The 27609-nt window shown below is 35.8% G+C and overlaps 6 protein-coding genes and 2 long non-coding RNA genes across 17 annotated transcripts in view; 3 read left to right on the forward strand and 5 right to left on the reverse strand.

Moving 5' to 3' along the window:
- The window catches only part of LOC128677587 (protein prickle-like), a 293975-nt gene that overhangs the window by 181465 nt on the left and 84901 nt on the right, over positions 1-27609 (reverse strand). The window contains exon 1 of one of the 8 annotated variants that reach the window (XM_053758546.2): positions 20972-21207. The exons of the other annotated variants lie outside the window; for them this stretch is intronic. Coding sequence (XP_053614521.1) covers positions 20972-21108 — 137 coding nt within the window. The 5' untranslated portion in view covers positions 21109-21207. Of the gene's footprint in view, positions 1-20971; positions 21208-27609 lie in introns of those variants that run through there. 8 annotated transcript variants of the gene reach the window in all.
- On the forward strand, positions 1934-3622 carry LOC128677596 (general odorant-binding protein 1). The gene is made up of 3 exons (XM_053758569.1): positions 1934-2083; positions 2235-2418; positions 2900-3622. The coding sequence occupies exons 1-3, from the start codon at positions 1946-1948 to the stop codon at positions 3088-3090; spliced, it is 513 nt and encodes a 170-aa protein (XP_053614544.1). The 5' UTR covers positions 1934-1945; the 3' UTR covers positions 3091-3622.
- Positions 5694-8840, reverse strand: LOC128677595 (general odorant-binding protein 1). 2 transcript variants are annotated; one of them, XR_008405546.1, is made up of 4 exons: positions 8676-8840; positions 8359-8539; positions 7226-8085; positions 6638-6780 (listed from the first exon to the last, which is right to left on the reverse strand). XR_008405546.1 is itself a non-coding variant. In XM_053758567.1 (3 exons), exons 1-3 carry the CDS (start codon positions 7385-7387, stop codon positions 5782-5784), a joined length of 525 nt encoding a protein of 174 aa, XP_053614542.1. In that variant the 5' UTR covers positions 7388-7904; the 3' UTR covers positions 5694-5781. The 2 variants fall into 2 exon arrangements, 1 of the variants encoding a protein (XP_053614542.1); XM_053758567.1 differs by lacking the exons at positions 8359-8539; positions 8676-8840 and adding an exon at positions 5694-5963 and having other exon boundaries at positions 6600-6780; positions 7226-7904.
- Positions 8971-10014, forward strand: LOC128677603 (uncharacterized). The gene is made up of 2 exons (XR_008405549.1): positions 8971-9095; positions 9616-10014. It is a non-coding gene; the product is annotated as an uncharacterized LOC128677603 (long non-coding RNA).
- LOC128677594 (pheromone-binding protein) lies at positions 9737-11332 on the reverse strand. Its single transcript, XM_053758566.1, has 3 exons — positions 11087-11332; positions 10687-10867; positions 9737-10255 (listed from the first exon to the last, which is right to left on the reverse strand). Exons 1-3 carry the CDS (start codon positions 11315-11317, stop codon positions 10074-10076), a joined length of 594 nt encoding a protein of 197 aa, XP_053614541.1. The 5' UTR covers positions 11318-11332; the 3' UTR covers positions 9737-10073.
- Positions 12662-13977, reverse strand: LOC128677597 (pheromone-binding protein). Its single transcript, XM_053758570.1, has 3 exons — positions 13816-13977; positions 13389-13569; positions 12662-12880 (listed from the first exon to the last, which is right to left on the reverse strand). The coding sequence occupies exons 1-3, from the start codon at positions 13960-13962 to the stop codon at positions 12699-12701; spliced, it is 510 nt and encodes a 169-aa protein (XP_053614545.1). The 5' UTR covers positions 13963-13977; the 3' UTR covers positions 12662-12698.
- LOC128677598 (general odorant-binding protein 2-like) lies at positions 14304-16719 on the forward strand. Of its 2 annotated transcripts, none has more exons than XM_053758572.2 (3): positions 14304-15099; positions 16014-16194; positions 16512-16719. In XM_053758572.2, the coding sequence occupies exons 1-3, from the start codon at positions 15046-15048 to the stop codon at positions 16688-16690; spliced, it is 414 nt and encodes a 137-aa protein (XP_053614547.1). In that variant the 5' UTR covers positions 14304-15045; the 3' UTR covers positions 16691-16719. The 2 variants fall into 2 exon arrangements, with proteins under 2 accessions (XP_053614547.1, XP_053614546.1); XM_053758571.1 differs by lacking the exon at positions 14304-15099 and adding an exon at positions 15304-15630.
- Positions 18657-20961, reverse strand: LOC128677600 (uncharacterized). Its single transcript, XR_008405547.1, has 3 exons — positions 19985-20961; positions 19142-19180; positions 18657-18900 (listed from the first exon to the last, which is right to left on the reverse strand). It is a non-coding gene; the product is annotated as an uncharacterized LOC128677600 (long non-coding RNA).

Below are 27609 nucleotides of genomic sequence, written 5' to 3' on the forward strand. Positions count from 1 at the left end.
GTATGTTTGTTTGTAACGCGATAACTTTCGAACCGTTGGTCCGATTTTGATGAAATTGAAAAAGTATATAGGATCTGTCAATATTTTTTTAAGTTGGTGGGGCATCAAAATCGGCTAAGTCGTTTTTGAAATATTCACAATTTTGTAAAAATGTTTAGTGCTCGCGAGGTTTAGGTAAGTCACAGTTTCAGGCCAGATCTAACCCACAACAGCTCTACGCCGCAGTCTTCCTCCATACAAATGGTCACGATCAGTCAGCATCAGATAAGGATCATTGCACACAGCTGAGTCCACCGGGATTAGCTGGGACCCGTCAGGTGGACACTAACGATGGTCATTCCGAATGCCCGAAATTAGGCCCTGCGTAAATTCTTTGATATATAATTACATAAGCAAAGATTAGTGTATTTGTTGGTTGGCTGGTAGAGAAAGCATCAGGCTTCAAGTCCGCCTTTTAAATGTTCTTGTTAATCGAGCAAGCTAAGCGAGTGAGATCTACAAATCATCTTGGGGCAAAATTTTATGAAATTTAAAAGCTACGTAGGATCTGTCACTGGAATTTTTAAGTTAAGTGGGGCATCATAATTGGTTAAGTCGTTTTTGGCCGCAAAAGTACAATCAAGAGATAGACAGTCCCTCGGGTCAACCTTTCGCTTTGGATCGAATACGTACCTAATTTCACTCATTCATGTTTGAAAGTTGTAAATAACGCGCTTCATTTTTTTATGCAATAAATGGTAAATTTAAAACTTTTAAACGTTGGTGTAAAATGATATAACCTATTGAAATTAAGTATGTAAGTAGTAATACGTAAAGTTATATAGGTATACATATTTGCTTAAAAGAAACTTCATCTAAGTTCTCTTCTTCGTCTTTGTATATCGATGGCATTTGATAACGAGATATTAAATAAATCGTACTTACGATACATACTAATAATAGTGGAAGTCTCTCATGTTTGTGTCAGAACCTTACCTGAAAACAAAGAAAATACATTAATTAGATTTGTTAAAAATGCCTCACTCTGCTAGACTTAAGGAGTTGACAATGAGAATTCTAAATCAAGTCCTCTCTCTTACGCATTGGGTATTCCCTATATAATCTAAACCAAATGACGTAAATCACAAATGCAGCTTAACCCCTTAATAGACATGAGGAGTGACAAACTCGAGGCATGGCAGCTCTGTAATGAAGACTAATCTGGCCAGTCCCAGGCTCCCATCCCGGCCATTTGTGCTAACACCGAGCTCAACTCACATCCAAGTCGAGAACACACAATTACGCAGATTAATAGACTAGGTATGTAATAAATTTATATTTAGACATCAGTCGTATATTAGATAAGTTTGCAGATTTGCGTCAAATGGGACAGAACTAGGAATAGATTTGAACATCTTGACGACTGTTAACTATAATAATTAGTGACGTTATTGTATCCGATATTATTTAACCTGCGACCTGCGCCGGCCATGAATAAATTGTTTCATTAACTGAAAACTGCATCAAATTCCGTTGCTTCATTTAAAACAAAGCTTCGACTTTGTTTTATGCTTTTCTTGTAAACTAAGTGACTAGTGATAAAGATACATGTATTACTTCTGCTATATCATATTAATTTATGTCACTATTTCACATTATCGATGAGTAATGTGAAACAGTGACATAAATTTTTTTTACTCAATCTTCCAAGATTTAAAAATACTGTATTCAGTGCCTAATAAGGAATAAACACTATGTATGCCCCATTAATTAACAATTAACTACTAAGTCCTTCTGAGTTCTTATTAACAAGGGAATTAACACCCTTCCACTATAATTAATTCATCAAATCATGACTTTACAACCCGTCATTAAAATATACTAATTAAGTTTGATTGCAACCTGCGAAGAGCAAATTTTGCATAAAATGTTGCTGCCTGATACTTTTACGGCAAACGTGAACAAAATGGCGGTCACTCCAAAATGGCGCCTGTTGGTTTGTGTGCTAGGGCTTTTGTGTATGCAGAGGGTTCATTCCTCGAAAGAGGTAATGCACAAGATGACGGCAAGCTTCTCAAAAGTCATCGATCAATGTAAAAGTGAAGTAAGTTTTATTGTTAGGTAATATCCTGATTCACGAAATACTAAATAAGGAATTTATATGCGTTGCGAATTGGCAACAGTGTATGCAGAGTTTGATCCGTGATTTCATATATTTTGCGTGCTCATTATTGTTATTCCGTGTGTTTCGCCAGCTGAACTTGTCCGAGAATATAATGCAAGACCTGATGAACTTCTGGAAGGAAGAGTACGAACTCCTTAACCGCGAGCTGGGCTGCGTCATCATGTGCATGGCCACCAAGCTGGACTTGGTCCAGGTCAATGAGTATAAGATGCATCATGCTAACGCTCATGAATTTGCCAAACAACATGGTGCCGGTAAGACAAATTATTTTGATATTGACATCGCATATTGATGTTTACTTAAAACTAAGTCTACAGCCGACTTCGAAAACGCAAGAAGCGGCGCTAACAAACTTAATCGCAGCCTTTTCTCTAAAGAGGTCAATTAACAAATATGGGTCTCAATAAGTAAAATCATCCTTATAGTTTCCTGGAGTGTCACGGCGGTATCCAGTTGCAGGTTGTAGTTGCAGTGGTAGTTCATCATCATTATCATAAATTAGTTTACAAGAACTAGCAAATATAGTTTCACATGGTGATATTAATGTACGGTGGATATTATACACTAATTTGCTGCTCCTGCTTCCTGGACGTGGTTATTTTAATCTTCGTCAGGGAATTAATGAAATATTTTAAGACGTCATCTATTGTAGATTCTTTTTTAGTTTCTATAAAATATATGACAAGAAGCAACATCTTAAACCACAATTGAAAAAATAAGCCCTTGCTTTCGTAGATGACGAGGTGGCCAAGCAGCTGGTGACCATGATTCACGACTGCGAGAAACAGTTTGAATCCAACGGCGACTACTGCGCGCGCACGCTGGAGGTCGCCAAGTGCTTCAGGACCAAGATCCATAGCCTGAAGTGGGCGCCCGACATGGAGACGGTGTTGGAGGAGATCATGGCTGAGGATGCGAAGCAGTGAGAGAAGTGAGCCAGGGTTCGGTTTTAGGAAAGGAAGAGAGAATTTGTTATTAACGAAATGTATCATAACTATATTTACTTACAGAACTTATCGCGAACATTCTTTATTTATTGTTGCTGACGTTTCAACGACGAAAGTGTAAAATACACTATTGCAAACAGAAATTTATTATAGTCTGGAGGAGACTAAAAAGTTATTGATCTTCAAAAAAAAATATAAGTTTTGTTAAATTGGCTCATTTTTATTATGTTTGTCCTCAACGCGTGTTTTGGTTTAATTAATTATTATAGTTGAAAAACGACATAGTTCAAAATCTCTTGAATGATTGACGGTAGAACACGCTATGAAAAGTTTACGTATGTGGTGAATGAGCCCTGGACTGTATCAAATGTAACTTAGGCTTTGCGAAACGGAAACCGATATATAATAACCAAATAGTAAATTAACTTCTCCCTAAACCTTGCGCCTTAGAATACATTTGTAATATGTTGTAGTTTAAGATTGTGTGTATTAAAGTGAAGGTTATACATAATATTGTTTTAATATATCACCAAATATTCATTAATCTAGGTGATGGTTGTAACCATCATTATTTTATGAATCTTGAGCATATTAACTATAAACGTACCCGGCCGTATAAAAAAATATATTTTTCATATATCTAGCAACTTTTGAATTTATGGGGGTTCTGTTCAAAAATAAGATCTTTACTCAGCAGTAAATAACTTTAAAGAGACTCACAATAACCCTTAAAATAGGAACATGACATCCAATAAAGTATCTATATGAAAACAAAGCAGAAAAGCCCCCTTTCCACCCCCTCCGAAATCTGTGCACATTTCCAATGAGATACACACAGTTAAATCTGCAGCGACACCTGTGTCCTTTGTTTTGGTACATGTCGTCATTCTACACAGTTTTATTGATATCGGTACGATTAGCAGCAGGTGTACTTTCCTCTTTATATATGTTTTTTTGAATCTACTCAAATGACTTCATGCAGGATTTTACCGCAATGATCGTCAGCATCAAGATACTCGCAATACACTTGGAATGAAAATTGGTAACGCTGTGAGATTTTCTAGTGCCAATAACTGTAAATAAAAAGCCACAATTCTGGTTTTTCTTTTTTATAATAATTAATTCTATAAATTCTCAATAAAATTCAAGCCTGAAGTCAATTTTTTTACATTCAGTGATTCAGTGAGACTAGTCACAACTCGGAACCACTGAAATGCTCGGCAATCACTATCAAGGAAAAATCTAAACGCTAACGAAGACTTGGCCGCCTCAGAATCAATCAGCCTATCTCCCATCTCCTCAGGCTACACTTGATTATCACACCTCAGAACCAGGGAGAAGGTCCAATCCATTCCCTAAATCAGCAAGTAATTGTGCCATAACTCTGAACTAACCATTATGGAGACAGGACAATCGGGCTTCGTCAGTCTGGACTAGGTAGTCTGAATACTGGGGTCACATGGGGCGAGTAGATGGTGAGACAAGTGGCGAGTAACGCCGACTACGACAGATGAGTGCATTATAATTGGTGCTAAATTTTCAAACACGGTTATGGTGTATATAGCTATAAATCACTTTTTTTTTACCTACTTGGAATACCATGGAGCCATACCCACGTTATAGGTAGATACTTACTAAATTATAAACATTCGGCTATTTATCGCCCTTGCAGATGGGTAACATTAGTATATGTGTAATAATAATTATTATCAAACCTCCACAATAATGTAATGAAAAGATTCACAATATTATCATATACTAGCTTTTGCCCGCGGCAATCTCAGTAATTTTATCGCGTAATCTGTAAGACTGGTAAATATATATGATTCAAATTTGTATTTTTTCTCATCTTTAGTTCAATTTTCTGTTTCCCGCTGTATGTCTCGTCCCGCAAACTTGTCCAATCCCGCTTCCTGCTATGTAATGTAAAGTAGATATCCCGTACCGTTTCCTACATATTGTGCCATCATGTTTTTTGCAATGTGTCCCGTCCTGTTTCCCACTACGTGGATTTCCCGCTCCTACTCTCTGTCCCGCTTTCTGCAACGCGTGCCGTCCCATTTTCCATGACGTTTTACGTCCCGGTTTAATTTTCAGAAAAATCTGAAAAAAGATCAAAAGCGAGCGGACTCGTCCAGGTTGACTTGCTCTAATCGAGCCCGATGGCCGATAGTACGTGTAAATTAACGACTATCATTGTGTCTCGATTTATATGCCCGTGTCTCCTGAACCTCCTGCCTTTGTTAGCACCTGCAGTTTGATGCTGATACCAGATACGAGACCGTAAGGACCACTTAGTATGGTAAGCAACTTTGTCAACGTTATGCCCGTGAGATAATATCGCTTGAAAACCAGGCTAACAAGACTATGTTACCCGAAGAATCTCCAAAAGAAATTGCGGACATTAAAAAAAAACACTTTTTTTAATGTGGACTAATAATTAAACAAAAAATTAAATGCTCGTCATGTTTAAGCTTTCCGATATCAGGGAAATAATATTTAAGTAGTATAGAAACATAGTTAAATCCTATAGTAATAGTTGCAAGATGATTTCATTGAAGGAGTTAAAATTAAAGTGACAATTTATTATAATTAAGTATTTAATTTCACAACCATCTCAAAACCGTTTGAATTACATCATTTTCCTATCGTGTATCACAATGGGTTGTATCAAATCTCGGTAAGAACCTCGGAGATGATGACATCCATCTTGGGCGCCCAGTCCAGCTTCCTCACGTCTGTTCTGAAGCACTTGGCGATCTCCAGCACCTTCATGCACTCATCCTCAATACTTTCGAACTGCTTCTCGCATTCGTGTAGAAGAGACACTAGTTTGGAGGCTACGTCGGAAGCTGAAATTTGAACGCGATTAGGGATCCTAATGTAAAATAGTGAAAGATTTCCTAAATTCACACAAATACTGAAAACACACAAATATGAATTTTCATATATTTGAAATATTAAAATAAAAAGATGACTCTAAAATAAATTTAATATCCAAAACAAATTGAAATCGTGGATTTTTCATCAAGTGTGGGAATCAATCAACCTTTCAACCGACCTTATGGTATTTAGGCACAACTTTCGCATAACATAGCGTTCTAAAGATTTCATTTTAATTGCATGCCATTTAGAAGGATCGCTCGCTTTTGATATTAGCAGTAACTTTCTGATTCTTTAAAAATATATATATTACATATTACAGATAATATGCAAAAAATAGCACAAAACCGAAACAAAACATTATGTTATGTATTATTGTGTTGTGCGAAAGTACTGTTATACCAATAAAGACTAGCGACCTAGGCCCAGTTTCTCGGGGTCCAAATCTGTTTTGTATAAACCAAAGTGTCTAAACAACAGTGAATACTGCATCAAAATCCACTGAGTGGTTCAAAAAGAAGCTTAGAAACAGATAGACGAGGCGGGCGACCTTGTTTTATAATATGTACTAGTGATGATTACAGAAGAGGTCCCTCCGAACCCACCAGCTCCGTGCTTCTCAGCGAACTCTCTGGTATTCCCGTGGTGGAGTTTCCCTTCAGAGTCCACCATGTCCAGCTTCTTGCTCATGCAGAGGATGGCACAGCCTGTGTCCCGGTTGAGGAGAGAGTAGTCCTCCCTCCAATAGTGGTAAAGGTCTGACACTATATGGTCTGGCAGTTGGAGCTGGAATTGAGGGAAACCACAAAGATATCGCAGGTATCTATACGAATGTTGTAATTGTTAAAAAAGTTTGTCCTTTCAGTTTAAAACGGAGCTCAGTTTTAGGGACTATAATTTTTGTGTCTGTGTTATTTATCTTTAATCAGTCATCAATTATAACATAATTTGATCCTTATAAAAAAAAAACTATAATTTGTAAAGAAAATATAGACACGGTATGAACATACGAACGCAACGTATGAGCATAAGAAAACAAACCGCGGGTCTTGGGCTCCGAAGCTCAACGGCTGCAGAAGAGCCGGGATAAGACTCCGATGAGGAAAATATTTAAGTAGCTTGCAGTCATCAAGAAACATTTTATTTTGTTCACAGTAGAATCTGTCAAACTAATTGAAAATCATTAACATTATTAGATTAGATTCAACAAAAACTAAGGAATGCCTCAGACCTCATGCTTGCACTGGTCCAACGTCCTAAGAAATCCTGATGTGATATGCTTCAAAGTTTCTTGCGAAGCGTCCGTCTTGCTCACGCCGACTAATAACATTGCGAAAAAGAAAAAGAGAACACGCGACATCTTCAAAGATCGCGGATAAAAACCTCTCCACATAACTTCTCGACGTTTATATACCACTGGTAATGATTTTTAATTACTCCCTAATGGTACGTTCGGCTTTTTAGATGATTGTGTGATTGTTGATTGCGACTGACATACTATGAAGATTGGTCATTAGGTACCAGTCCAGTTAAACTTCGATTTCAGATTGAATTATGTAACTTCAGATAAAGTATGTATAATGATACATAGGTTAATGTTATTAAAATTGTTTATTCGATGAATTTAACAAGACCACCTTGATAAAATTTATTAATCAAGGTGGTCTTGTTACATTCAACCTATGACGTCGTTACGGAATTTCCTCGTAGGTAGCCGATCCTGAGTGCAAAATAATACATTGTCATAGAAACTGAATCGGCGCGCCGGTTGGCGACGTAAGACCAGCGGAATTAAGATTTACAGACACAAATTTACATACAGACGACAAGTAAAACCAAATATATACACAAGTATAAATTTGTAAGTTAATTGACAGAAAGTGCTAGAGTAGTATCATCGGGTGTATTCTTAAACGTCAGCTAAAACTTCCCCAACTGCAAGATCCATGTTCGGAGTCCAATTGAGGTTGTGGATCCCCTTCTTGAAACAGTTGGCAATGTCTAGCACGAAGATGCAGACGTCTTCATTGTCAGGAACAAAGTTGTCGCAATCGTCGATCAGATCTACCAGTTGTTTGGCCATTTCGTCATCTATGCAAAAGAGATATTTAATTAGAATGAAAAATAATGTTAGAGAATGAGAAAAAAGGAACCCAGATTTTTTTGTTGAAACTAAATTAAAAGACCTGGATACGATGATACGAGATGGATACGAGATAACGTAGCTATCAATATACTCTCACAATTTTAATAGCTTTCATACATATTGTAAAATTGTACTGAAAAGTTGCCCATTACTACTTTCCTTTATCGGAATTTAGCTTCATGGTAATATCATATTGAAAGGAGAAAATCAGTTCTAACCAGCTCCGTGTTTCATCGCAAACTCCTCAGTATTCCCGTGATGTAACTCCCCCTCAGAATCCACTATCTCCAGCTTTTCTGACAGACACTTGATGGCACAGCCTGTCAGACGATCAGTGACCTCATAGTCCTCTTTCCAGAAGTTGTAGATATCCGTATTTACGGAATCCGGAAGATTAAGCTGGTACATGAATAGTAATTTAGTAATAGAATCTTCAACTATATTGATTTAATTATTATTTTTATGATTTAATTATATCATACTTGATTTTTTAATGATCTAAGTAATTCTAATAAATACGCAACATGTATAACACTTCTTCAATGCACATGTCTAAGGCTTTACCAAAATTTATTGCGAACTCTTTCATGACATCTGATGAGGAATCCGCCCCAGCCATCAACATTACCACTGCTATAAATATTTGCACCAATAGATTCATCTTCACTTTTCCTGGCCTGTTTTATTTATGATGTCACTGAAACTCGTCTGTTGTTTTTATTTATGTGTTAATTGCTTCTTTAATAACATGATCTGTATGCTCAATCGCTTTCATTTGTTTTTCATCTAATTCAATGTTATTTACTGTTTGATTCTATGTTAACATGAAATTTTAATTACTTAATCATTGTTTATGGACATGTTTAATAATCGATTATGCGGTGGGCAAACGTCTTAATGCAAATGGATGGATAGAACAGATATATTGGATTGGACAAAGATATATTGTGAAATAGTGAGTAATGTTTATGGTCCATAAAATCTGTATTTTACGATTCATTAATTATATTTTTGTTTTTCCGATTTTTTCTACTTAAATCCTATTGCCTGGTAACTTAGATCTTAGTGAACTCGACAAGAATGTTTGTAAATAAATGAATATGAGTATAATCTTAGCAACTGAATGCAGTCGACTTTAAGTCGACCAGAAAATTTATAAAATTTAGACCGCCTAAAGCTCCCCCTGAAAAAATACGCAAATCCCCTGAAGGAAATTTTCTATTTACATTGTCTATATGTGTAAAATAAATTGGTGATCTAAGTATACCGGCGAAATTAGGTTTGACTTTGATTACATATTTATTTTAAACTAGCTTTTGACAGCTTCGCCCACGTGAATCTATTTCTGACGTATTCTACTTAGAGCGTGAGCCCCACAGATTTATATATTACTGCGCTTTACTCCATTTGGGGTAGAATTTCCAAACATGTCGTTTGAATATTAAGTTTTCAGGATTCTGATATATGTATTACAGCTTACAACCCACTTGATAAATAGAAGTTCGAGCCAATTGAGTGGATACACCACAGATTGAAATGTAATGTTCTAATATCTATGGGATACACAACATGTCAAAGAAGATTTAATAAAAGAGGTTCTTAATGGCATCACTTTTATTCATATTTCTAAAGTCTACAGATTTCTGTTCTACACTTGCATTGTCTACTACTGCAATAAACCATTTCATGTAATAATTTACTTCATTTATTTCAACACAATTATATCTATTAGTTCACTACTAAGAAACGTTACTCCATTTAACAAGCCAGTTTAGTATTAGTAACAGAAATTAAGAAAATTTGAAGAAAATATATAACTTTAGGAGGAAAAAGAACATTTAATTGTGATACTACTTTTAATTTCTATGAATAAACGTCGAAATAACAAAACAGAATTGTTAAATAAATAAATATGATTCGATTTGTAAAGATGTTAGACCTCAGCTAGAACCTCCCCAACAACGAGGTCCATGTTGGGAGCCCAATTGAGCTTGTGAATCTCCTTTTTGAAGCAGTTGGCGATGCTCAGCACTACGAGGCAGGCGTCGTCGTTGGCAGGGACGGATTTCTCGCAGCCGTGGATCAGGTCCACCAGTTGTTTGGCCATAGCATCGTCTAAAAAATACAACAACGTAAAAGCCATGATTTATTTGGAAGTTGAAATATTCGAATCGTAATTTTAAGGTGCAATAAGCGGTCCAAATTCGCTGGTGGACGTACACATTTCGTCGCTCTTTGCATATTATGGATAATTGTATTATCTTGATTCAAATATCTTATATTCGAACGATGTTAAAAATATACTCTAATTAAGTCGTCACGTGTGTGATATAGAGGTAGGGTGGTGAGAAATATTTTTAAAATTATATTCATTTCAAAACTAGATACTTATTTGAATTAAAAGAATTTGTGTGATACAATCACATAAGCTAATCTTGAGAAAAGAATCCATATGCTTTTGTGAACATATAACATAGGCAGATACTTTGACTAAAAAAGTATTATGTCACCGAAGAAAGATGTATATAAAATTTAGAGATTCTAACCAGCTCCATGTTTCGTAGCGAACTCATGCGCATTGCCGTGGTGTAATTTCCCATCGGCATCCACCATTTCCAACTTCTCCGAGAGACACTTGATGGCGCAGCCAGTCAGGCGGTTCGTGATCTCATAGTCCTCCTTCCAGAAGTTGTAGAAGTCCATGTTTATGGAGTCTGGAAGGTCAAGCTGAAGAACGAAAGAATAGTTAAGTCACGAGGTTTAGTTATTGTCCCACAAGAGTTCATAAGAGTCAATAAGATACCTTTTCTTTAGCTGACCTCGTGTGCAGTACGAACTTATTGCGCTTATATAAATAGGATCAAAACGTGTCATGATCTAGTCACTTCTAGTGAATTTCATTTACTCTATGGAAAATTGAAAAAACATTTGATCAGAAATACGTACTTCTTTCTTGCACGTATCCAGTGCTTCGCCAAAATTTATTGACAACTCCTTCATGATATCTGCTGAAGAATCCACACCAGCCATCAACACTACCACTGCTGCAATGATCTGCACCAATAGCTTCATGTTCACTTCTTCTGTGCTATTTTCTTCATGATCAAACCAACACTCGCATGTTGGTTTTATGTGTGTTTTAATTGGTCTGTTTAATAACATGATTTGTATGCCCATTGGTCTTCAATTGTTTTTCATCTAATTCAATGTTATTTGTCGTTTGATTAACAAGTGAGCGCCCTTGCTCATTGTCGACATGAATATTTAATGGTTTCATAGTCTGTTTGAATATGCAATTAAGTCATCAAATGACTGCTCGTTATATTTCACATACACATTCCGATGTATGAATAACTATGCAATTTTTAGGCACCAATTTTCAAAGTTCTTAAAGCGGGTTTACATTTTACTTCTTCGAGTCGATTCGAAGTGAGATGCAGAACCAATCGCGTTATGGTTGCGGTTGGTACGCTACGAGCGTCACAATTTCTCACTTCGAATCGACTCGAAGAAGTGAAGTGTTGACATGTAAATAGCAAAGTCGTACTACGCACACAGACATTAGAGTGGTCGATTGACCTTACTATCTATGTAATAAGCAACTGCAGCTAAAGGATTCTCATATATTTTTGTTTCATTGATCGTGTTTTATATTTATTTTTATGAGCACATGATTACAATCATTACATGTTTCTGTGTATACTTTTTGACCGTGTAATTTACGATCATTACATGTTTCTGTGTATACTTTTTGACCGTGTAATTTACGTATATTACTTAGGTACGTACTTTATGCTAAATACTATTAGTAAAAAATATGTAAGAAACAATAAACCTTCTGGCATGATAGGGATCACCACAGTTTAAATGTGTTTCTTTCGACATTTCTTCTGCGCAGTGGTCAGCAGTCTGCAACTTTGTAGATAGATATATAATAAAAAAAATTACGTGAATAAATTATTTGAATTTGAGTATACTCTGCGCGCTCCTTTAGAATAGAACCAATTCATATCTTCCCTGAATGTCATACGAGATAATTATGGATCAGGAATAATATGCCTTGATAGCTGATAGGCACTAACTGCATTCTCAAAGAGGCACATAGATCGTAAAATCATCTATTTACCTTTCGGCGTTAGCGGTACCTTTTTTTGTACTCTTGCATTTTTAGTACTGGTTTGATGTCGTCAAGGATGACAAATAGGCAAGCCCAAGGACCGTAAGAAGTGGAGGAGGAAAAGTAGAAAAGCGGACCCTGTACTCTGATTTTTTAAGGCGGCGGTGGAAGCGACTTAGACATTTAGATGAGAGAGAGACAGAGAGAGATGTAGGATGACGTAGGATTTTTCGCAGCCGTGAATTAGATCTAGTAACTGGCTTGATGAGTATGTCATGCTAGCCTCTGCAACTACCAGTTTGATTGGAAAAATATTTTGTAGCAGACAGGGCTGGGAAAGCTATAAGCTGTTCAGAATTCTGAAATTTCCATTTCTAAAACTATGTCAAATAAATAGACAAAAATGTGGGGAAAGTAATTTAATTTATCTGAGACACGATATTAAACTTCAGCCAAGACCTCGGCTATAACGAGGTCCATGTCGGGCGCCCAATTCAGCTTGTGTATCTCCATCTTGAAGCACTTGGCGATGCCCAGCGTGTTGAGGCAGATGTCCGGGTTGGCCGGGACGGAATTCTCGCAGCCGTGGATCAGGTCTACCAGCTGCTGAGCCATGGCGTCGTCTGAATAAAATTGTGTTATATTTTATCACAAAGTGTTATTCCTAAAATTTAATTCTAACATCGTTGGAGAGTGTCGTTACGCAAAGAGGGAGAAGATTCCGAAAAAGAAGAGTATTTCTCAATTAAACTGAGTGAGGAAAATCAAACCCATGTAGAAATTCGTTATAAATAATTTAACCTTGCATTTCTAATAACTGAAATAAATAAGAATGTATGGCAAAACTAGAACTCACATCATAAAATACAAAAAACCAGAGGTCATCTAAACATTCCAATGTAAACTTTACAAATAAATGTTTGTTATATTTTTTAATGAGATTGTGAACTCGTATGGTCGAAATAATCTTATTACAACAGTACTTAATTACTATTATTATTCATCTTGTTCAGATTCGTGCACCTTAGAGGATCTTATCACGGGCACAAATAATATGCTGGACGCTTTTCCTCAAAAAATATTATAGTTGCTATTGGAATAGTCGAGGAAGAAAAAGATAAATATTCTAACCGGCCCCATGCTTCTTAGCAAACTCATGAGTATTTTTGTGGTGCAGCTTGAAGTCTTGGTCCAGCATCTCCAGTTTGGACGACAGACACCAGATGGCGCAGCCAGTAAGGCGGTTGGTGATGTCATGGTCATCCTTCCAGAAGTTGTTGAAGTCCTTGTTTATCGAGTCTGGTAGGTCCAGCTGAGAAATAGAATATAGTTCAGCTGAAGTGATATTAGCTTTTTTCCATGGAACCATTTATAATTTAAATTTTATAACTTTTATTGCTTTTTTTATACTTATATTTTTTGCTGAATGACTTTGATTATTATAATTTGGTATCACTGTGTTCATGACGTATTCAACATTTATATTGTTTTATTAAAATTACTAATCGGACCTTATTACTTTTTGGTCCTTGCAAAATTTGAAGAAAAAGCTACAAACTTCTTTCTTGCACTGATCCAAAGCTTTGGCGAAGTTTATCGTTAACTCCTTCATGACATCTGCCGAAGAGTCCACTCCAGCCAGCGTCACCACCACTGACGCCAACACTATCACTCTCAAACCCATCTTACTCACTATAGCTTTCATTAAACTAATCGTCACTACTTGGTTTTATATCTTTTTTAATTGCTTCTACAATCACAGGTCATGATTTTTCAATTGGTTTTTCTAAATCTAATGCTGTGTTACTCATGATTTGATTATTAAGTGGACGCGCTTGGTCATTGTTAACATGAAAATTTTATCGTTTGGAAATAATTGTGCATGTTTAAACGATTATGTCGTCCATATCATTTGTTCTATAATTACAAATACCACTAATGCCTTAGTTAAACCGCTGTTGATCTTTCATTTTCTTGGAATCGTGTCCTCTCGGATGGGTCTTATTTATGGAGATCAGTATATATTGCGCGTTCTGAGAAGCGGTATAGATTTTTGCGCATTTCAGACTTAATTGCACATGCAGGGTAATGTATGCGAAAAAACTTTTATACATCAACATAGCAACGGTTAAATGTAGTAATATAAACAATTCAAATTTGTATTTAAAAAAATAATCTAACTAAAATGTTTGTGATCTCATTAATTTATAGTTTATAATTATATTTTAAAATTGTATGAAGATGTACATATATGTATAGAATTGCATTTTGCAACAATTATAAAAGGCAGTTCCAGAAACCTGATATATGTCATCAAAAATCTCTTGTGTGTTGAGATTTCTATAATAGGTTAGATACATACTAAGAGGGAGTATGAATTCCTGCAATAATTTCCACATCCTAAACCAGAAACAATGAATCGCAAGATCTATTATTCCCGGTCAAGCGTGAGCGTGTCCTGAACGGGCACAAAGAGAGTGCCCTATGAATACTAAGGGCGGTGATTTGCCGAACCCTCTCACCGGAAAATGGAAATTTAATGAAAGCTAACGCAGGGTACTGCAGTTTGCGAGGGCGGCCAAATCGTTTATAGAACTACTAGCTTCAGTTGAAAATCATTTAAATCATTTATAGTACTATAAATGATTGGGCGTTTCGAATTTGAAAAACAATTTATTAAGTTTGAAGAAATCTAGTGATAGATTAAAAAAATATATATTATATTTAATATAATGCAGAAGAATTAATAGTGGATTTTGTTCAAATCTTTTGATTTCATCATTAAAATATGAATCAAAGCGAAATTAAGCATCAAATGGAAGTACTGGAAACTCCAGGAAAGGTAAGAACACCATAATTCACAATTAATCTCATAACATTTACATAAACGCATACAACCTCTCCAGGTCCCATTACTCGTCAGTCTGAACCAGCAATCATCACTAATAGCCGAGTATAATATGACTTGCAATCATTCAACGTACCATTACCTCATCATCCACTACTGGAATCATATCCCAACCTTCAACTTCATACATGAAACTTATACATTTAAAAATGAACTCTATTGCTGTAAAGATATGGAGGATGATGGTTTCTAATTAAGTGGTTTATTTAATGATATGCAATAAATCTAAAAAAAAAGTTTGTCTATGATATATTGAAGAGCTGTCGTCGCTTCGCCATTGTGTGGTCTTTCCCGTTTGTAAGGTTTGTAAGGAGTATTCAATTTTAACTTTTCAAAATGGTGTCTCCCTGCTATATTGCCTTCGCCCTAGTCTTGGCTTCTATCAGTAGTGTCAGAGGCGATGCTGAAGTGATGAGCCACGTCGCCGCACATTTTGGAAAGGCTCTGGAAGAGTGCAGAGAGGAGGTAATTCTTCTAATATATTGGTCTATTTCAAATTTTGGGATATTTCTTTCTTTGGGAACTAAGTACTAACTACCACTGTGTATATCTTTTGTGTTTGTACAACAATTAACTCTAACAACCGCGCACTCTTACCGGTCAAGAGTAAGAGAACGCGGTCTCGAATTGTGGAATGTGCTTGACATAGTTTTCCTTAGAGACTACAACATGGAGTTCTTACAAAAGACTTGAAAATATTCGTTAGGCTGGCAACGCGCGTGTGACACTCTTGATGTTGCAGGCGTCTATAGGCTACGGTGATCACTGATGGTAATCAGATGGGCCTCATGCCTGTTTGCTTATTCAGAAGTGTAAAAAAACAACTAACATTATTTATCACCCTTCAGTCTGGCCTAACTACAGAAGTGATGGAGGAGTTCAAGCACTTCTGGAGCAAGGACTTCGAGGTGGTCCATCGCGAGCTCGGCTGCGCCATCATCTGCATGTCTAACAAGTTCTCACTGTTGAAGGATGACTCCAGGATCCATCACGTCAATATGAATGAATACGTCAAGAGTTTCCCTAACGGTAATCTTTCTGTCTGTCTCTATTTAAACACTCTTCGAATGTCAGGTAAGTTGCCTGCCTTAAGTTTTGGAGCAGTACTAACACGAAAAGCATTAATATAGGTGTATCTAGGGTACAATTTTAGCAGGTGAATTATTTTTTTTCAACATCCGTCAACATGTATAAGCATTCTTTGTATTTTTTATTAGCCTGTAGTTTCCTACTGCTGAGTAAAGACCTCCCGTCTACTTCGCCATTCATTCCCGTCCGGTGCGAGGTGTCTCACATGATATTGTTTTTCTTTGATAAAAGCATTAATAAAAAAATACCCTTTCAAGGTGAGATCCTTTCGGAGAAGATGGTGAGCCTGATCCACAACTGCGAGAAGCAGTACGACGACATCACGGACGACTGCAGCCGCGTGGTGAAGGTGGCTGCATGCTTCAAGGCGGACGCGACCAAGGAAGGCATCGCCCCTGAGGTCGCTATGATCGAAGCGGTCATTGAGAAGTACTGAGAGTTTGTTGAGTAAAGTGTTTCAATAGCTTTGGTGGTTCAATTTATTTACATTTTTAAGCGATTTACTGATTTTATAGTCACGCCCATTTAAAGGCCAATGAGCATTATCCGCCTTATTAATAAACATTAAATTCTCTGATTAGCTTTGAGTGATTAGAGAGTATATCTTTGTTTCATCCCTCTCTCTCTTTTCAACATTTGACATTGAAAGAACGAGACAATACAACGAATAACTATTCCGAGGCTAATCAAAGAATAGCGTTTTTATTCATAAGGGGGTATGTCTTCACACAACGTTTACGTGTGCGATGCTTAAATGTCCTTAGAGTGGGTCATTTTTAACTAAAAGAAATTATATAAATGGTGGCTGTATAATAAATATACAGTCACCATTTATCTCTTCCATGCTAAAACTAAAAGACGACCACAAGCTGATGCAATCAGTGAATTTGTAATATTATCCACAAAATACCATACTACCAAAGACCAAAGGCAAACGTTTAAAATTATCACGGTACGATAACTATTTAGGAGCTGGTTCTCGATGACCTCTATCAATGAGGACAGAATAGCAAGGATAGTAGATTGGAAATGTAAACTTTTACTATATATATTGCATATTCCTTCATACATTCAAAAATTGTACAGACAGTATAAATATATGCTCCTTCGGTTATAATAAGGTTATAAATATTGTCATCATCTAGATTCCTTTTAAAGACAATAACGTGTGCAAGTCGACATGGTCTGGCGGTTTCCTCATAAAATGACTGTCAGTTTGCAACGTATCATTAGGAAAACTAATTTTCCTTGGGCGGGACGACATAAAATAAAGTGTGCGCTGGAAATTACACAGATGAAGCAAATATATATCGATAAGAAGCCGATTATAACTCGTAGTAGAAATACGTTAAAACTGAATTTGGCAAACGCTTTTGGATATTTGATGTTGCTTATTAAGTTGAAGTTGCTTTTTCAGATATTTCAGTGATATGTAGAAATATATTTATGTTCCCGTGTATGTGGAAAGAAGCGATTAAACGATAAAACGCCATGACAGCTGCTGCTGATAGGTATACCTATCAGCAGCAGCTGTCATGCTAGACATCAACCCTGTCAAGTGTGTGTCAAGCAGGTCGTTAAAGTGCAGATGCATCTTCAAAATTTAAAGGTTTATTTTACGCGTGGCTTCGACGCATCAAGGCTGTGAATGAAACAGTGAACATACGACGATGGAAGCTGGATGTAGGTAGATAGATATTTCGAATTAAGTGCTATTTGTACAGTCTCTTTATTTTGTGCTTGCCTTATGAAGTTATCATCAATCACATACGCAATATGTCATGTAAATAGCCAAGGGCGAAGAAAAACGATGTAAGTTTGAACACTGCATCATTAAAAGTTAGTGTTCTGAAACGTGATGTTGTTTTAGACAAATAGTAGCTTAATGCGACTCACGGAACTGGTTTTCATTTTGAGTAATTGTATTTCCACTACCTTAATTTTATACTTAGGTTTATAATTGCAGGAACAGAGTGTATATATGTACAAATAATCTGGTAATTACTTTCACAAGTTTATACGTAACATCTTGATCATTTTGTGTACAAAATCATTCAATAAGGAGTTCTCTCGATAGGACGGTCCCAAGTGCGTCAGACGAAAAAGTAATACATTCAAACCATATATAATTCAATATATTTTATATAGTATTATTTAATGTTGTAGTGTTTACAAAAAACAATTTATATGGAAATCATTTGACATTCCCAATTTTCCTCAAGTACCTACGCGCGTTGCACCTAAAAAACGTATAAAATCAGAACCACACCTGTTTGTTTGTAAATCTCTATGTTTACCAACACCTGATCTTAACAATAAAGCGACAACCATACGGAGCTGGGAAATATAAAATTTACATATAAAACAGCCCGATTCGAGGGAAATATTTATTTCTCCCCTGGCAACACTACGTGCGCGGAATAAGATGGCAACATCTATCGCTCATTGTCCTCAATTCCCCTGTGGTTATGGTTTTTATTTTTTAAAGATATTTCATAAGGTATAATGCTAGACAATGTTTATCTGTAGGAATCGAATGACAGAGTAATATAAATGAGAACTTACCTTATCTTATATCGACGATGCTGATGAGAGTTTGATGAGATTTCTTCCAATTACACATTTTTAATTCACTTTTGCATGTATCTAAAAATGACACTTTAAATCAATGTATTTATTTATTTTATATTCTTTTATTAAAACAATTGTTTTATGAAGTAAATGATTGATTAATATTTTTCTAATAAACTATTATGTGCTTTGTACAAATTTAAAAGTAGCTATATTCATATCATAAACGCTATGTGACCTCACAGCATAACTGCATAGCATACCCTAATATAAGTATAATGCGATGAAAAAGATTCTTCACAGGGACAGTACTTACCAAATTGGTAGTACTTCAATGATTGAATTGAAACCTTACCTGAAACAAAAAATGTTATATCAATCACAACATCATTTTTAAAATAGAATTGATAGCTTTACATGATAGGAGTTATTCACAATCATATCACAAGTGTGACGTTTCATCTGAGATTTTCTTTCACAATCATAATAAGCTTATTGTTGACCGTCTCCCTCATATGCAGGGAAACTGGAAATGGAAGGACCATTTCCAGTTTCCTTCATATTCTTCAATATAATGTTTATATCACCGCAAAACATTACACCTACGTCTACATGTTTAAGCCGACAGCATACCAAAAACTTCACGAAACATTCATCCATCGGCTTTAATGAAATCCTCAGCACTGCAATAATCCATCAAGCTGTCAGTACACTCGCAACGACTAAACAAACTTACGATTTCATCTGAAAATTGCTACTTTCCGTACTAAATGCGAAAAACCACGCGCAAAGGATAACTTTGTAGACGAATATCATTAAGAATAAAGCTAAAATATAAACGAAAGTGAACCTTTTGAACCAGACGATAGAGATTAAGAAAAAGTTGGTAAAGTTAAAAAGCTATGAGAAAAATAAGAAGTCACTTAAACTACTCTAAAGTTCAGTTTTCAAAGTATTTATAACTACATTATAACAACTATTATAAAGGAATAAGATTTAGAATTGCTTGCTAGTGAATTTTGAGGGCTGCAAAAAGAGGGTGGTTCCCAAACGGAATGGTTTCTATAGAGACTGCCTCCATTTTTCACGCAAGCTCCGCGGTGAATGCTAAAGCAGGGAAAGCCTGAAAAAAGGCTAATAAAAGGAATTTACTACTTACATCCGCATTTATGTCGCATTACTGTGAACGGTGGCCGGTAACTCAAGCGGTAGCGACAAGAAGTTAAATTTGCCGGTGAAAATTTAAATTAAATACACAGAAAAATCCATGTAATTTGTTAGACTGCACGACTAATTGTTTTAAAGATTTAGAATTAGATTCCACAAGTTTGGTTTCGTTCATTTGGAACAAACATTGTTAATTTTCACAGTCAATTCAATTCAATTCAAATTATTTATTGCATCCTTAATGTACAGGTCATAATTTTACAAAATAAAGGAACAATTAAGGACCCTGTCGGGCGCTGCAATGGGAGAAGGGCTATATATTTGTTTTGCTATCTATTTTATGAAAAACAAGAGAGAATAATGTGTATTTCGTTCATTCATCGTATTTATTTTTTAAATTAATAATATTAAAAATAAGTATTGTATTTAATTATGTGTATTATTGTACTGTTTATTTCGTTATAATTATATCTCTTTATTGTTTATCATTAAAATATATCAATAGTTAATTATAATAATAGTGATATGTCAATTGTTATTTTTTTATAAGTTAGTTATGTAGTTAGGTAATTTTCTTTTTCATTTTGTCAGCGAAATCTTGTTATCAACAATTTGTCCTTTTTTTTTCTAAACATGTAATTAGACTGTAACAACAAAAAAGGAAAACAAAATGGACTGTAAGTACTCCTTAAATTAAATAAATTTATTAGGCTGAGGGATCGATATGCATAAAAATGCAGCAAATGCCTGGTTCAACCTTTGAATATCACCACTCCATATCCTCCCGTGGATGTCATACGAGGCGACTAAAGCACACATAGACTGTGCATCTAATAGGTAACAATAGCATTCCAAAGGAGAGTTGACATCAAGCATGCGGCCGAATCTTATTTTTTTTTTTATTAGCTGAGCCACTACCGTGTGCAACGGCGGGGATAAGACAGAATAGCTTCGATATGCATCTTATCAGGAGTATTACCTGGCTATAGTGTGCAGATGTGCGCTGGTGGCCAACTTGACCAGCGGCCGGTGCGGGGGTCTGCTGGGCCTCGTCGGAGGACTGTACGTGTACTCCGCGGCCTCTCCCCCTGTCAGCCAGGACCAGTGCTCCGTCATATTGTTCTCTATAGTCTTTTAACTGCCACTAATTTCCACTCTTTTTGCACTAATAATACCATTCGTTTCAGTTATATATTGACACCTGTTAATAATTGTACGTCTAAATAATTATTTCATGTCGTAGTAATCTTCGCAGTCTACGATTTTCAAATGGTCTAAATAAATACGATTTCAAATTGATAGGAAGCAACGCAACTTCCTTTAGTTAGATTTAGTATTTTTATAATATTTGTAAACTACATTTTTATTGTCTATACTTATATAATATATAAAGTTTTGTCGACAGAATCAAAGTTGAAATGTAATAATTACATTGCAATTTTAACTCTGTCGACAAAATTTAAAAGTTAAGGTAAACTCCGTTCCCGATATTGGGATCAGTTAGGAATAGCGTAACGAGATTAATAAACCAACCATCTTGACGGAAATGAAATCCAATCTATCAAAATTTCTGCACCTCTCAACAAATCCATCCTTCAAAGCCTGCTCTTACAACTCTTATTAAATCTACAACTATGATTGATAACGACTTGAAGTGGACTGCAGCTGATGCATCGTCAAACATTGCATCGGTAACACAACGTAAAATAACTTATAATTTCCAAGACTTACAGTTCAACACGAACGCATATCAGCTTTGTTACAAATTCTCTAATAGATATCAGAAATGTGATCTTAAATATAAAACCATAAGGTTGGATTTTGAAACACAGTAAATTTAAGGTCGTCTGAGATTTGAAGAATTGCATTTAGCACCCTTCGGAAAATAGCGTTATTAAAGCCCCTTTTCCACTCTTATTCAGGATTAGACGATCGCGATCTTGCATTTCAACTTTCATCTATCTCACCAGTTTGTTTCATAAGTGAAAAGGATAGAAGTACTTGTGAAAACGAAAGAAAGGGAGGTAAACTGGATAGTTTGAGCAGTAATAAATCTTAAACCCCTTGGAGCTATGGAAAATTCATGGCGTCATTTATGTGGCATTATTGTACCACATACTGTTCGTATTTTCGTGAACGTCGTCGTTACGACTTGCGATTTATTTAATCCTAGCCACGAGGTGGTTTAGTAGCTGTCGTGTTTGGAATAGCGATTGTGTTTCATAGTAACTATTATTGTATCGCGAAGATAAAGTATAGATCAATTTACAATAAAACATTTACATATACTACAATAAAATCACACGCGTACTTATACGTACGCAATAAAAATTATTAGATTTGATTTACTACTCACGTCATTTAATTGATAAGTAATGCATTCTGTTCTAAGTAACTTGGTAGGTGCTACAGTATGATTTAAATAAAGTCCTTTCTTCAGTAGCTATTTCACAAATTATTTCGCTAAATGCATTGTGAAAAGAGTAAGTTGATGCAATTTGACTAAGCACTATACACAAACTATAAATTTTGCTAAATATGTACTTTTAATAAAATTGCAACACATAATGGAATATCATCAATTAATAAAGACTAGTGATATGTATAATATAATATTTAAACTGTAAATTACACCGGTTAGCAAAATGTCATCTAGATAAATAAAATCATGCGACAGCGAAATGGCAGCAGATTTCCGCATTAAACGCTTACAGACGGCCCTGAAAGTTTAACTCGATTGCACCCCGTTTTACCCTTATTTTAGCAACAAGGGTGCAATAGCCTGTGGCGTTAGCATTCATAACAGATGAATTTGGGAATAACCAACCGACACATCCACTACGATTTGTCTATATACCAATATTTATTATTCTAATAATAGCAAAGGACTATAATATTATGTAAAAAAAGTAAAAATTACTACGAATTTATACTGGAATCAATTGTTTTAATCCTCATCTTTAAATCCTCCTAATCCTACTAAATTCTCAAACAGTCTCGCGACCCTAGATCATGTCTACCTCGTAAATGAATAAGGACATGATAATGAATAAAAAAAAACCAATAAGTACGAACATTTTCGAGCATATTTTCCCGTGGTCACCTTGTTCACCTACGTCAGATATTTCAGTTTTAAAGCCATGCGGCATTGCTCTATTTAATTTGAATAGGTTCATATTATATTCGTTATTTGCCAGTTAGTAGTGCACAGTGACGTGCGTTGACGTACGCCGAAACTTCATACAACCGCGTTACAGTAGCGATTAGGTATAACATTCAAGTATAATTTTATATCCTTTTTACTATACCATGCCATTCTCAACCTTGACGTTGGCAAAATCATCGTTTTGGCGAACGATGGAGATGAAGAAGAATTTCTAAGTTGATCTGTCGTGCTTCGTCACACGATTCGACGTACGCCAACGCATGTCAGTGTCAAAACCTATTGAAAACAAAGCGATGCGTCGCGTCGTCGCAACAGAGCACGACTGAGCAATGGGGCATGAGCCTCAATCGCATCCGTAAAGAGGCGTCTACGCTGCGATAATCGCAGCCATTATAGACGCAGCGAATGGTAGTTTATGCTGTGGATCTCACAATTACTTGGGATTAAAGGATTCCACGAAAACTCGATTTCAAAGTGAAAAAACTGGAAACGCAATTACAAAATGTGCATAAAAGCACGAGAAGGTCTAATTTCCGAAAAAAAAAACACCTCAGGCCATTAATTTGAATTAAAGTTTTTATGAATAATTTATTGCCACAGTAATATCATAAAAGTTAAACAGATAGTTTTCAATCCCATGAATTTTCGCTCCGGCTGCCACCGGTCCTCAGGATGAGATGAGAGAGATCTCATCTTCATCAGATGACGGAAGTCACATAATAATATTTAAAATATCTATTTTAGCTACAATCTGTTTGTTGCATCATACTAAAAAGAAACCCTATAAATTTCTGCCTTTTTTAATTAAAATTTTGCCAATTTTCAAAGAATCAAAAAGTGGCGCGCAGTATGAGCACGAGCTTCACCGAAGGAGCTTGTTATAAAAACTGGTACCAATTTTTTTAACATTTTTACTTATTTACACATACATACACGTTGTTGTTGTTTGTTTAATTTGAAAGTTGGAACATCAATTAACACGAACAAATAAAACTTGAAATAACTCGAAAAATCCTAAAACTTCGTAACATGCAATGTTGCAATCGTCCAATTAGATTTTTAATGTTAATTTATTTGCTAGCGATGCAGGCGGTCGGTTTATAAGTTTGTTGCACCCTGCACCCCTCGCATGCGCCCCTGCTATCTCACTCGCGCAAACAACACATTTATTGAAAACTGCGTTTCGGGACAAAGAAAACTGTGGAGATGAATTTTCATAATAAGCTACATACATTTTTTGAAAAAAAAAAAAATCTCAAGAATTTTGCTTAACACGTTTAACCGACTTAAAAACGAGGAGGAGGATTCTCAATTCTTTATTCATTAAGTCGCCTCTTTAAATTTTCACATGGGATTTTTAAAAAAAAACTTGGTTGTTTTCTTCAGAATATGCTGTTTAGAATTGATAATTATATGATACTCGTAGATAACATACACCCTTGAAGAAAAGCTGTCTCTGATAAGCTAAACTATATGTATAACCTCGCGCCCACTACTACGGTATGAGGGGCTCGAAACACCCCATAATGTCCCAGTGATTTATCGCATATTAAAGTTGTACGCTGCGTAGATAGTGCATAGACCTATTAAATTTGCTGGACAGAATTCTTACGTCCGGATATATATATTTTTTTATACTGCCAACCTAGGCACGGCGCCTACCAGATGGTATGAGATCACCACAGCCTATCGACGTCTGCAACTCCAGGGGTGTCGCTCGCGCGTTGCCTACCTTGTAGCCTCGTGGATCTTTTGCCACAGTACACCTGCCTCTCTCACCCTTCAAACCGAAATATGTAAGTAATACATGCACTGTTGTTTGGTGACAGAAATGGATGAGGGTGAAGTACCCATGCATAGGCTTTTTGTAGCAAGGCCAGCCTCTGGTATCTAGATATCATGAACTAGTATAAACGCAAAATTTAGATTGTTTATTTGTGTGATTCATCTGCCCAACCTATCTTCTTGTTTCGCATAGTTAGAAGTATGGACAAGGATATAGGGCACCTTTCATATTTACAACTTCATGTGAAAAAATGCCTGCGAAGGTTTAATTTTTGAATATATTCTCGAGCTTAGATGAAATTCACGCGGATGTGACCGCGGGCTAGTATTTAAAGCATTTGTCTGGTATTGGTTTAAGTATCAGTATAGGTATGTGAATGCTGACAAGTCCAGTATTATATCTTTATATACATGTCAGTGGTAATGCTTAAACTAAGTGCAGTGGATTGCAAGCACGGGCGGTGCACTGACGTCAACAAATTGCATATTTGCTATTCACTGTGGGTCTTATTTTATATAAATTAAATACAAAATTATGCACCTAAGTTCAATGAATCTCGCTTTGTTACAAACTTTTATGGATCTAAGTATTTCAGTTTTTTTTTTATTATAAAAGATCATTTATATATGTAACTATAGTCTGCATAATAGAAATTCTAACCTTAATATACCTACCACTCTTCATTATCACGGAGAGGAAACCACAATATAATTTATGTAATCAATTAAACACCTTATACGTAAATAGAATAGAGTTAAAATTTAAAAAGGAACCTCTTTGAAAGGGGTGATATCCCCTGTTTCGGCCGCAGACAGCGCCGTTAGGATAAAATTTAAAAAAAACGCATAATTGCAAAACGCGGGAAATTTCTGGGAAAAAAATGGCAGATGGTGGAGAAGAAAGGTTGGTTTTAATTACTGCTCATTATCGTTCGAAAATATAGGAAATCAGATTCAAGTCATATACCTATCTTGGATTTTTTATGCTTCACACAATAGAACGGGAGAATTTGACTTTTGTGTACTTAGGTGGATAAGTAAATGAATTTTCTAAATTATATAACAAATGCCTATTTAATTCTTGTTAGTAATTATCCATGCACCATTTCGCATAAGTTTTTCTGAAACTCCTGACGTACACGAAAAGCAAAATAACGCAGATGAGTCATAGTAAAACCCGACGCACACAGGCGCAGCGCATGTGAACGCAACATTACTTACGGTGTGAGGATTAGGAAGAGGTTACGGTGCAAGTTACTAGTATCAAGTATTATAAATTATGTTTATTATAGGTTTGGATTTCTTATTCCATCTCATCTAACTGCCAAACGAGATTACTTCTAATCTAAATATGTATAAATACAGTTAAGTAGTTCATATTCATAATATTAGTTATTTGCTAACCAAGTGTTACAATGATCTTAAAATAGTTGATGGCCAGGTGGTTTGACAATGACTCCTTAGCAGTCAGACTCAGATGGTCTTCAGTATCCTCATACTGAAGTCTAATGCGAAGCGGAGAAAAAATAACAATTTTTTTTTTAAATATAAATTATTTTTTTCCTATACATTTTGGCTGTTAACAATTCCATCCGCCCCGCTGTCGCACGTCACCCTACACCCTCATAGGTGGCACTTTATGTGAAATCGATGTAGCCGTGTTTGTAAACACTGCACTCTGCTGTACAGTACCATGTTTATGCGCTTTTGGCAACATACACCCTGGTGGGATTATGAAAACGAAAGTTTATGTATGGGAACAGTTTGCAAATGCAAATATTGTTATATGTATGTATAAAATTTAAATGACTTGATGGATAGAAGAGATGCCATAGAACTTTTAACTAAAGAGTAATCTAACATATTAATTATTGACGATTAATAATGACGATTAACGGCTAACTTTATAAGAAGTAATCGTTGAAAATAAACCTCGTAAGTAACAACAAGCTGTGTTTGCCTCCAATCAAATTGGAATCAATCGTATATTGACATGTTGACATTACAATCACTCAAGTTTGACAGTTGAACTGTCATGGCTGTCACAACACTGACACGTGATTACTTAAGGTCCACACACACTAGGAATTCCAAAACAGAGGTTACTCAAACACACGTGTTTTGAAAAAGGAACACATTCTTTTTTTAATGTTTAGCGCGGGAGGTGGCGCGTCTAGGCGGCCACGTTGCGAACTAACCTAACCTTGCCGCTTGCAGTCAGGGCGCGATCGTAAAATTCCTATATCAATCCAATGTTCTTGATCCTTGAATCATTACACCAAACATGTTTTTGCATTTATATTCGCATAACATCAGTTTTAGATAACGCTGGCAATTACGGACTTTTATCGCTAAAAGAAGACGTTGAAGTGGATAACGGCAGCGAGCAGCGAGAGATTTTATTCCATTAAGGCTTTATTGCCTTTAATTATACTTGAAAATCAATACGTAAACCATAAAATTATCTTAGATTAAAAACACATAACGCATAATACAAAAGAGTTAGAGATTAATTTTACATCATTAGATTTATTAGCATTCGTTAATAATTTATACGCACATTTTATTGCTTCTCCGATCCAGATAACTAATTAACACGCCGCCTGTGGGCCGAAAGGTCCCACATTCGAATTCTACTCGTGCTACATGAGTTTATTTACCAATCT

The sequence above is a fragment of the Plodia interpunctella genome, chromosome 18 (genome assembly GCF_027563975.2).
Source record: "Plodia interpunctella isolate USDA-ARS_2022_Savannah chromosome 18, ilPloInte3.2, whole genome shotgun sequence".
In the NCBI taxonomy this organism is placed as follows: Eukaryota; Metazoa; Arthropoda; class Insecta; order Lepidoptera; family Pyralidae; genus Plodia; species Plodia interpunctella.

What these genes read in the sequence shown, in the direction of transcription:
- LOC128677594 (XM_053758566.1), bottom strand. Translation starts at nt 11,317, where the DNA reads ATGGGCATACAAATCATGTTATTAAACAGACCAATTAAAACACACATA. An exon ending in TGGATACGTGCAAGAAAGAA is followed by an intron (nt 10,868 to 11,086) that starts GTACGTATTTCT and finishes TTCGTTCTTCAG; the next exon opens with CTTGACCTTCCAGACTCCAT. An exon ending in CGCTACGAAACATGGAGCTG is followed by an intron (nt 10,256 to 10,686) that starts GTTAGAATCTCT and finishes TGTATTTTTTAG; the next exon opens with ACGATGCTATGGCCAAACAA.
- LOC128677595 (XM_053758567.1), bottom strand. Translation starts at nt 7,387, where the DNA reads ATGTGGAGAGGTTTTTATCCGCGATCTTTGAAGATGTCGCGTGTTCTC. An exon ending in TGGACCAGTGCAAGCATGAG is followed by an intron (nt 6,781 to 7,225) that starts GTCTGAGGCATT and finishes CCTCAATTCCAG; the next exon opens with CTCCAACTGCCAGACCATAT. An exon ending in CGCTGAGAAGCACGGAGCTG is followed by an intron (nt 5,964 to 6,599) that starts GTGGGTTCGGAG and finishes TTCAAATTTCAG; the next exon opens with CTTCCGACGTAGCCTCCAAA.
- LOC128677596 (XM_053758569.1), top strand. Translation starts at nt 1,946, where the DNA reads ATGGCGGTCACTCCAAAATGGCGCCTGTTGGTTTGTGTGCTAGGGCTT. An exon ending in TCGATCAATGTAAAAGTGAA is followed by an intron (nt 2,084 to 2,234) that starts GTAAGTTTTATT and finishes GTGTTTCGCCAG; the next exon opens with CTGAACTTGTCCGAGAATAT. An exon ending in TGCCAAACAACATGGTGCCG is followed by an intron (nt 2,419 to 2,899) that starts GTAAGACAAATT and finishes TTGCTTTCGTAG; the next exon opens with ATGACGAGGTGGCCAAGCAG.
- LOC128677598 (XM_053758571.1), top strand. Translation starts at nt 15,502, where the DNA reads ATGGTGTCTCCCTGCTATATTGCCTTCGCCCTAGTCTTGGCTTCTATC. An exon ending in TGGAAGAGTGCAGAGAGGAG is followed by an intron (nt 15,631 to 16,013) that starts GTAATTCTTCTA and finishes ATCACCCTTCAG; the next exon opens with TCTGGCCTAACTACAGAAGT. An exon ending in CGTCAAGAGTTTCCCTAACG is followed by an intron (nt 16,195 to 16,511) that starts GTAATCTTTCTG and finishes TACCCTTTCAAG; the next exon opens with GTGAGATCCTTTCGGAGAAG.
- LOC128677597 (XM_053758570.1), bottom strand. Translation starts at nt 13,962, where the DNA reads ATGAAAGCTATAGTGAGTAAGATGGGTTTGAGAGTGATAGTGTTGGCG. An exon ending in TGGATCAGTGCAAGAAAGAA is followed by an intron (nt 13,570 to 13,815) that starts GTTTGTAGCTTT and finishes TCTATTTCTCAG; the next exon opens with CTGGACCTACCAGACTCGAT. An exon ending in TGCTAAGAAGCATGGGGCCG is followed by an intron (nt 12,881 to 13,388) that starts GTTAGAATATTT and finishes AATTTTATTCAG; the next exon opens with ACGACGCCATGGCTCAGCAG.